The sequence below is a fragment of the Neopsephotus bourkii genome, unplaced genomic scaffold (assembly GCF_033783945.1).
Source record: "Neopsephotus bourkii isolate Nb327-2 ecotype Australia unplaced genomic scaffold, CSIRO-AGI_Nbou_v1 NB_1455, whole genome shotgun sequence".
NCBI lineage: Eukaryota > Metazoa > Chordata > Aves > Psittaciformes > Psittacidae > Neopsephotus > Neopsephotus bourkii.
The window spans coordinates 32,141-41,991 of record NW_026901932.1 but is presented as its reverse complement, the minus strand read 5'-3'; the positions used below and the strand labels follow the sequence as shown (position 1 = coordinate 41,991).

General features: G+C 54.6%; 1 protein-coding gene across 1 annotated transcript; it reads left to right on the top strand.

The window, feature by feature from the left end:
* Positions 1-3,121: 3,121 nt before the first annotated feature.
* Positions 3,122-8,764, top strand: LOC133220618 (sia-alpha-2,3-Gal-beta-1,4-GlcNAc-R:alpha 2,8-sialyltransferase-like). The gene is made up of 4 exons (XM_061368862.1): positions 3,122-3,291; positions 4,147-4,269; positions 5,365-5,922; positions 8,482-8,764. Exons 1-4 carry the CDS (start codon positions 3,122-3,124, stop codon positions 8,762-8,764), a joined length of 1,134 nt encoding a protein of 377 aa, XP_061224846.1.
* The last annotated feature ends 1,087 nt before the right edge of the window (positions 8,765-9,851 follow it).

Genomic DNA, 9,851 nt, shown 5'->3' with positions numbered 1-9,851 from the left:
TATTCCCACTCCAAAGGGGATATTCCCACTCCAAAGGGGGATATTCCCACTCCAAAGGGCGATATTCCCAATCCAAAGGGGGATATTCCCACTCCAAAGGGGGATATTCCCACTCCAAAGGGGATATTCCCACTCCAAAGGGCGATATTCCCACTCCAAAGGGCGATATTCCCAATCCAAAGGGCGATATTCCCACTCCAAAGGGGGATATTCCCACTCCAAAGGGGATATTCCCACTCCAAAGGGCGATATTCCCACTCCAAAGGGGGATATTCCCATTTTTCCCACGCCATTCCCATCCCATGGCGCCCTCCATGGTATCCTTTGGGATAAGGGCTCAGCGATGGGAATGGCTCCAATGGAAGCCTTTTTCTTTCCATAGGGATTTCCTGGCTCTTCTCCCGCATTCCCAAAGGATTTCTCCAGGTGGAAGCCACCTTTTTCCTTGGAAAAGCTCCGGGAATGATGCAGCATCCCCGTTATCCCAGCAAAAAAACCTCCTTGGAGTCCATGCGTTCCCATGGGATTTGGGATTGGGGTTTGGGTGCTCAATGCTCCCTGGTCCGGGTCGGGAAGTGATTCCCAAATCCATAGGGATCAAAGGAAGCCCCTTTGGGAATGGCTCCTTCCTCCCATCCCCCCCCCCATTGCATGCCTATGGGATAGGGCCACATCCATGTTTCCCTTCCCAACGGGAATGCCGCCCGCTTCCCTATCAAAACCACTTGGAATTCCCAATAGGAAAAGCAAGGCCTCCATGCTCACGGTAGGTATCCCAATTCCCATCCCAGTGCAAGGCGATCCGTGTTCCCAATGGTGTTCCCAGTGCTATTCCCAGTGTTTCCAGGCTGATCCCAGTGTAACCTCGTCGTCGTGCTTGGTTTTCCAGAGCCATGGATGATCCCAAAGGAAGAGAGTGGGGTGGGATGCTCCGGCTTCAGCGCATCCCGGTTTTCCTGCTCTGTATCCGTATGGATTTCGCTGTTATTGGGGGGGGGAATAAAGCTGGAATGGGAAAACCTTGGCTTTGTGGCATTCCCATTGGGAAAAGGATCCATGGGATCCATCCCATGAAGCCGAGCGGCCTCCTCCGAAACCTTGGGATGCAGCAATGGGATCCGCATGGACCGAGGTAAATCATCCCATAAAGGGGGGGGCTCCAGAGGATGCCCTCATTCCAGAGCTTGGGAATCACTTCCCAATGCAATCCCAGCTTTCCCACAGTGTTCCTTATGGAAAACTCAAGCCTTTTAAGGACAGCCTGGCCACGGCATTCCCAGTGCTCCCAGCATCTCCAGGTAGGGATCCAGCCCGGTCCCAATGGGATCCAAGCCTTCCCCCCCATCCCCTTGGGCAGTTTGCTCCGTTCCAGAGGTGATTCCCATGGGATTTGAGCTTGGAAAAGCAAGGAGCATCCCCTGCCAGTGGTCCAAGCCTCGTCCCCATTGGCTTTGCTGGGGTGAAGGGATCCTAAAGCTCATCCCTAAGGAATATCCCTTTCCAGAGGGTAAGAGCAGGGAGGGGCACCCCCATTCCCTTAGGAACAAGGGGGGAAACCGGGAATTCTCATGGAATAGCAGGGCTCCCGTCCTCAGCATCCCTATAAGCAAAGGCCTCTGCTCCCTTAGGGACCCCATTCCCATTCCAGGATGGATTCCCAAGGGGAAAAAGGCAGGATAAGGCACTGCCAGCATCAAAGCCAGCCCTAAATCCCATGGCATTCCCATTGGGATGCTGGCAGGCTTCCCCATTGATCCCAAGGGATGGGAGCTTGGGGTGTGCAGTGTGCTTCCCAGCCTGGATCCCTGCATTGGGGATGCTGGGGTACACTTGGAATGACATGGAATGACATGGATCACCTCTATGGGATCACCCCTATGGGATCACCCCTATGGGATCACCCCTATGGGATCACCCCTATGGGATCACCTCTATGGGATCACCCCTATGGGATCACCCCTATGGGATCACCTCTATGGGATCACCCCTATGGGATCACCCCTATGGGATCACCTCTATGGGATCACCCCTATGGGATCACCCCTATGGGATCACCTCTATGGGATCACCCCTATGGGATCACCCCTATGGGATCACCTCTATGGGATCACCCCTATGGGATCACCTCTATGGGATCACCTCTATGGGATCACCCCTATGGGATCACCTCTATGGGATCACCCCTATGGGATCACCTCTATGGGATCACCCCTATGGGATCACCCACTAAGGATGCTCCCTATGGATCACCAGCTCCCACTGGGAAGCTCAGCCCTGTGTTGAAGCCATTGGGGCCAATGGGGGAGTATTGGGTTTAATGGGGGGCATTGGGTGTAATGGGGGGCATTGAAGCTAATAGGGGGTACTGGGCTTAATGGGGGGCATTGGGATTAATGGGGGGGCATTGGGCCTAATGGGGTTGCATTGGGGCTAATGGGGTTGCATTGGGTCTAATGGGGGTGCATTGGGGTTAATGGGGGTGCATTGGGCTTAATGGGGGTGCATTGGGGTTAATGGAGGCATTGGGTTTAATGGGGGTGCATTGAGGCTAATAGGGGGCATCGGGCTTAATAGGGGGCATTGGAGCTTATGGGGTTGCATTGGGCATAATGGGAGCACATTGGGGCTAATGGGGGGTGCATTGGGTCTAATGGGGGTGCATTGGGGCTTAATGGGGTGCATTGGAGCTTATAGAGGGGCATTGGGCTTAATAGGGGGCATTGTGGCTAATGGGTGTGCATTGGGGCTAATGGGGGTGCATTGATCTTAATGGGGGTGCATTGAGCTTAATGGGGGGTGCATTGGGGTTAATGGGGGTCCATTGTGTCTAATAGGGGATGCCCTGTGTCCAACGGGATCCCCTGGGGGGGGGGGTTCCCACGGGCCCGCCCGTCCCCTTCCCATCCCCATCCCCTTCCCGTTCCCGTTCCCGTTCCCGTTCCCGTTCCTTCCCTTCCCGGCTTCCATTGCCTTGCCCTTCCCCCTCCCTCTTCCCCCTGCATCCATCCATTTCCTGCTCGGCTCCGCTCGGACCCACCCCCCCCCATTATCCCCATTCATTCATCCCCAGTATCCCCAGTATCCCCAGTATCCCCAGTACCCCCAGTACCCCCAGTACCCCATGCGGAGCTGCAGGATGCTGCGGGTGGGCAGCGCCCTGGGGCTGCTCATGCTCAGCCTCGCCCTCCTCATCCTCTCCCTCCTGAGCTACGCGGCCCTGCGCAAGGACAGCGCCTTCGGGCCCCCCCGGGCCGCCGGGCCCCGCATGTACATGTTCCAGGCGGGATTCAGGTGAGGAGCACACCTACCCCATCCCAGTTCATCCCAGTTCATCCCAGTTCGACCCATTCCATCCTATTCCATCCCATTCACATCCACATCCGCACACACAGGGCCTGGTCCTACCCCCCCCACGTCCCCCTCCCTATGCGCGGCGATGGCATTGAGGGGGATGGGGATGGGGATGCAGGGAGGGGGGGGGAATGGTGGTACCCGGCCTGGCTTGGTGCATCCCAGTGCATCCCAACCCTGTTTATCCCAGTGCATCCTGACCCCATTTATCCCAGTGCAACCCGGTGCATCCCAACCCTGTCTATCCCAGTGCATCCCAACCCCATCTATTCCAGTGCCTCCCAACCCTGTTTATCCCAGTGCATCCCGGTGCATCCTGACCCTGTCTATCCCAGTGCATCCTGACCCCATTTATCCCAGTGCAACCCGATGCATCCCAACCCTGTCTATCCCTGTGCATCCTGACCTTATCTATCCCAGTGCATCCCAGTGCATCCCAACCCCATTTATCCCAGTGCATCCCAGTGCATCCCGACCCCATCCATCCATCCCCGTGCATCCCTTCGCGGGCGCTGTCCATGGTCCTGAAGGCCGCTGACGCCCAGCGGATGCCGTGCCTGCATCCCTCCATGCATCCATCCATGCATCCATGCCTCCATCCATGCATCCCTGCATCCATCCCTGCATCCCTGCATCCATGCATCCCTCCCTGCATCCCTGCATCCCTCCCTGCATCCATGCCTCCATCCATGCATCCCTGCATCCCTCCATGCATCCCTCCATGCATCCCTGCATCCATGCATCCATCCATGCATCCCTCCCTGCATCCCTGCATCCCTGTTCCCACTGTTCCAGGTCCCAGTTCGCGCTCAAGTTCCTGGATCCCTCCTTTGTCCCCATCACCCATTCCCTAAGCCAGGAGCTGCAGGAGAAGCCCTCCAAGTGGGTCTTCAACCGCACCGCCTTCGCCCAGCAGAGGTGAGCCTGGGATCCATTCCCACCATTCCCTATGGATCCCTTTCCCCCCTCTGCTTCCACTCACCCCATCCCAAAGGGCCTTTGCCAAGCTGGAGCGGGATTTGCCCCCCATTCACAGCTTGGATCCTATGGGATCCATCGAACACATCCAATGGGATCCGTTATCTAAGTGCTCCCAAGGAGCCGGCCCCACTGTGGCTTCGCTCCAGGAGGATGAGGATGGAGAGAGGGGAGTTTCCATGGGGAAAGGGAAGGTTCCATGGGGAAAGGGGAGTTTCCATGGAGAAAGGGAAGTTTTGATGGGAAAAGGGATGTTTCGATGGGAAAAGGGATGTTCCCATGGAGAAAGGGAAGTTTCCATGGCAAAAGGGCCTTTTTGATGGGAAAAGGGAAGTTTTGATGGGAAAAGGGAAGTTTTAATGGGAAAAGGGATGTTTTAATGGAGAAAGGGAAGTTTCCATGGCAAAAGGGCCTTTTTGATGGGAAAAGGGAAGTTTTGATGGGAAAAGGGCTGTTTCAATGGGAAAAGGGCCATTTCCATGGGAAAAGGGTTGTTTCGATGGGAAAAGGGCTGTTTCCATGGCAAAAGGCCCGTTTCCATGGGGAAAGGGATATTTCAAGAGGAAAAGGGCCATTTCCATGGCAAACAGGCCGTTTCGACGGGAAAAGCCCCATTTCCATGGGGAAAAGGGATGTTTCCATGGCGAACGGGCTGTTTCCATGGGAAAAGGGATATTTTGATGGGAAAAGGGCTGTTTCCATGGTGAAAGGGCCGTTTTGATGGGAAAAGGGCTGTTTCCATGGGAAAAGGTGCTGTTTCAATGGGAATAGGGGCTGTTTCCATGGGAAAAGGGATGTTTCAATGGGAAAAAGGGCTGTTTCCATGGTGAACGGGCTGTTTCAATGGGAAAAAGGGCTGTTTCCATGGTGAACGGGCTGTTTCAATGGGAAAAAGGGCTGTTTCCATGGCAAAGAGCCATTTCCATGGGAAAAGGGATGTTTCACCGGGAAAAGCCCCATTTCCCTGGGGAAAAGCCCCATTTCCATGATGGCAACCCCCCACCAGAGCCTCTCCCCCATTGCCCCCGTGTGCAGACAGGAGATCCTGCAGCACATGGACGTGGCGCGCAACTTCTCGCTGACCAAGGGCAGCGTGCGCGTGGGGCAGCTCCTGCACTACGACTACTCGAGCCACAAGCACGTGTTCGCCGTGAGCCCCACCTTCCGCTCCCTGCTCCCCGACGCCTCCCCCGTGCAGGGGCAGCGCTTCAACACCTGCGCCGTGGTGGGCAACGGGGGCATCCTCACCGGCAGCCGCTGCGGGGCCGCCGTGGACGGCGCCGACTTCGTGTTCCGCTGCAACTTCGCCCCCACGGAGCCCTTCCGGGGGGACGTGGGGGGCAAAACCAACCTGACCACCTTCAACCCCAGCATCCTGGAGAAGGACTACAACAACCTGCTCACCGTGCAGGACCGCAACAACTTCTTCCTGCGCCTGCAGGGCCTCGACGGCGCCATCCTCTGGATCCCCGCCTTCTTCTTCCACACCTCGGCCACCGTCACCCGCACCCTCGTCGACTTCTTTGTGGAGCACCGGGCCCGCCTCAAGGTGCAGCTGGCCTGGCCGGGGAACATCATGCAGCACGTCAGTAGGTACGCAGGGGATGGGGCTCCTATGGGTACATAGGGGATGGGGCTCCTATAGGTACATAGGGGATGGGGCTCCTATAGGTACATAGGGGATGGGGCTCCTATAGGTACATAGGGGATGGGGCTCCTATAGGTACGCAGGGGATGGGGCTCCTATAGGTACATAGGGGATGGGGCTCCTATAGGTACATAGGGGATGGGGCTCCTATAGGTACATAGGGGATGGGGCTCCTATAGGTACATAGGGGATGGGGCTCCTATAGGTACATAGGGGATGGGGCTCCTATAGGTACGCAGGGGATGGGGCTCCTATAGGTACATAGGGGATGGGGCTCCTATAGGTACATAGGGGATGGGGCTCCTATAGGTACATAGGGGATGGGGCTCCTATAGGTACGCAGGGGATGGGGCTCCTATAGGTACATAGGGGATGGGGCTCCTATAGGTACATAGGGGATGGGGCTCCTATAGGTACATAGGGGATGGGGCTCCTATAGGTACATAGGGGATGGGGCTCCTATAGGTACATAGGGGATGGGGCTCCTATAGGTACGCAGGGGATGGGGCTCCTATAGGTACATAGGGGATGGGGCTCCTATAGGTACATAGGGGGTGGGGCTCCTATAGGTACATAGGGGATGGGGCTCCTATAGGTACACAGGGGATGGGGCTCCTATAGGTACATAGGGGATGGGGCTCCTATAGGTACATAGGGGATGGTCAGGCATAGGGATGCTTATAGGTACATAGGGGATGGGGCTCCTATAGGTACATAGGGGATGGGGCTCCTATAGGTACGCAGGGGATGGGGCTCCTATAGGTACATAGGGGATGGGGCTCCTATAGGTACGCAGGGGATGGGGCTCCTATAGGTACATAGGGGATGGGGCTCCTATGGGTACATAGGCTTGGTGCCTCTGGGGTGGGGATGGGGGGGTTGGAGCCGTGTGCTTATAGGGGGGGTTGAGTCCTAAAGGGGTTCAGCTTGCTCTTAGGTGCGGGGTGGTGGGGGGGGGGTGAGGAGGGAATGGGTGCGGTTGGGATGCTCCCACCCTTTCCCAACCCTTTCCCAACCTTTCCCATCTTTTCCCAACCTTTCCCAACCTTTTCCAAATTTATCCAACCTTTCCCAACATTTTCCAACCTTGTCCAACTTTTTCCAAGCTTTTCCAAATTTTTCCGACCTTCCCCAACTTTTTTCTGACCTTTTCCAACTTTTTCTAAGCTTTCCCACCCTTTCCCAACCTTTTCCAAATGTTCCCAACCTTTCCCAACTTCTTCCAATTTTTTCCAACCTCTCCCAACTTTTCCCAACCTTTCCTAACCTCTCCCAACCTTTCCCAAATTTTTCTAAGCTTTTCCAACCTTTTCCAACCTTTTCCAAATTTTTCCAACCTTTCCCAACCTTTTCCAAATTTTTCCAACCTTTCCCAACCTTTTCCATACTTTTCCAAGCTTTCCCAACCTTTTCCAACTTTTTGCAACCTTTCCCAACTTTTCCCAACCTTTCCCAACCTTTTCCAATATTTCCCAAATTTTTCCAAGCTTTCCCACCCTTTCCCAACCGTTTCTCACCTTTCCCAACCTATCCCAACCCTTTCACAACCTTTCCCAAATTTTCCCAACCCTTTCCCCACCTTTTCTAAGCTTTCCCATCCTTTCCCACCCTTTCCCAAACTTTCCCAAATTTTCCCAACCTTTCCCAACCCTTTCCCAACCTTTCCCAAATTTTTCCAATATTTTCCAACTTTTTCCAAGCTTTCCCAACCTTTCCCAGTCTTTTTCAACATTTCCCAATCCTTTCCCATCCTTTCCCAACCCTTTCCCAAATTTTTCCAATCTTTTCCAACTTTTTTTATTTTTTCCAATATTTTCAAACTTTTTCTAAGCTTTTCCAGCCTTTCCAAACCTTTCCCAATTTTTTCAACTTTTTCCAACCTTTTCCAAGTTTTCCCAACCTTTCCCACCTATTCCCAACATTTCCCAATCCTTTCCCACCCTTTCCCACCTATTCCCAATCTTTCCCAACTTTTTTTTATTCTTTTCCAATATTTTCAAACTTTTTCTAAGCTTTTCCAGCCTTTCCCAACCTTTTCCAACTTTTTTCCAATCTTTTCCAAATTTTTCCAATATTTTCAAACTTTTTCTAAGCTTTTCCATCCTTTCCAAACCTTCCCAATCTTTTTCAACTTTTTCCAACCTTTCCCAAATTTTCCAAGCTTTCCCAACCCTTTCCCAACCCTTTCCCAATCCTTTCCCAATCTTTTCCAACTTTTTTTTATTCTGTTCCAATATTTTTGAACTTTTTCTAAGCTTCCCCAACCTTTCCCAAATTTTTCCAATCTTTTCCAACTTTTTCAACCTTTTCCAATATTTTCAAACTTTTTCCACCCTTTCCCATCCTTCCCCAACCTTTTCCAACTTTTTCTAAGCTTTTCCATCCTTTCCCAAATTTTCCCAACCTTTCTCAGTCTTTTTGAACTTTTCCCAACCCTTTCCCCCCCATCCCCATCCCCATTCCCCCCGCTCCATCCCTGACCCCTCTCTCCCCGTTCCCCGCAGGTACTGGCGCAGCAAACGCCTCTCCCCCAAGCGCCTGAGCACGGGCATCCTGGTCTACACCCTGGCCTCGGCCCTCTGCGACCGCGTGCACCTCTACGGCTTCTGGCCCTTCGCCTGGCACCCGCGCAGCCGCCAGGCCCTGCCCTACCACTACTACGACAAGAAGGGCACCAAGTTCACCACCAAGTGGCAGGAATCCCACCAGCTCCCGGCCGAGTTCCAGCTCCTGGCGCGCCTGCACGCCCAGGGCCTGGCCCACCTCACCCTGGCGCCCTGTGCATGAGGCCCTTCCATCCCGTTCCCTTTACCCCCCCCTCATCCCAACCCCTCGCCCCCATCCCCAAGCGCTGGACCTGAGGGCGCTCCTTACCCCTCGTGGAATGGGTCAGAAGGGACCGTGCTTCCCACTGCCAGCCATGGAACATCCCCTGCATCCCATCCCAGTGCCCCTTCTTTGTATGGGATTCCACCTCCGTCCCCTTTGCTCCACGTTGACCCCGCTCCCTCGCCTTTATCCCTGATGAAGACCCATCTCCAGCATCAGAGGCTTCCCAACAGAATTCCCTCGTTGTTATCCCATGCATCCCAGCTTTCCCTGCTCTTCCCACCCCTTACCCCTATCCACACCACGGTGTTCCCATCGCATCCCAAAGCCCCGCAGGCCCCTTGGGCAGGGATGCGGGAGCGCACCTTCGGGATGCTCGGAGCGCGGCCACAACTGGAGCCCCAATCCCAAAGGAGCCATGGAGGAAACAGGGATTGGGTTTATTCCAACTGGGAATGGCCACCATGGGGCAGGTTCTATTCCCACTGGTCCTGGCCCTCCATTCCCCTTCCCCAGTATAGCTGGTGAGATCCCAGTGGCTTCCAGGCTGGAAAACACCAGGAGCACCGTAGGCCTCGCACCTTTCCCTATGGCTCAGCCCAAGCGGCACCGCTGGATGTCTCCTCTTCCTTCCCCCTATCCCAGTTCCTAAGGGATCCATCCCCGTCCTCACTGAATGTCCAGACAAGCTCAAGGAATGTCCACTCAGCGATGCCTGCAAGGCTGGAGCAGATCTGATGGAAGGCGCTGGTGGGATGCAGCCCCCTTTGGGTACCATCCTTTGGGTACCATCCCTTCAGGTGGCATCCTTTGGGTACCATCCCTTTAGGTACCATCCTTTGGGTACCATCCCTTTAGGCAGCATCCTTTGGGTACCATCCCTTTAGGTACCATCCTTTGGGCAGCATCCTTTGGGTACCATCCCTTAGGTAGCATCCTTTGGGTACCACCCTTTGGGTAGTGTCCTTTGGGTACCATCCTTTGGGCAGCATCATTTGGGTACCATCCTTTGGGTTAGCATCCTTTGGGTACCACCCTTTGGGTA

Excerpts from the sequence above, each read along its gene's own strand:
- LOC133220618 (XM_061368862.1), top strand. The coding sequence starts at position 3,122 with ATGCGGAGCTGCAGGATGCTGCGGGTGGGCAGCGCCCTGGGGCTGCTC. Across the intron at positions 3,292-4,146 it reads ATGTTCCAGGCGGGATTCAG|GTCCCAGTTCGCGCTCAAGT; the intron begins GTGAGGAGCACA and ends CCACTGTTCCAG. Across the intron at positions 4,270-5,364 it reads ACCGCCTTCGCCCAGCAGAG|ACAGGAGATCCTGCAGCACA; the intron begins GTGAGCCTGGGA and ends CCCCGTGTGCAG.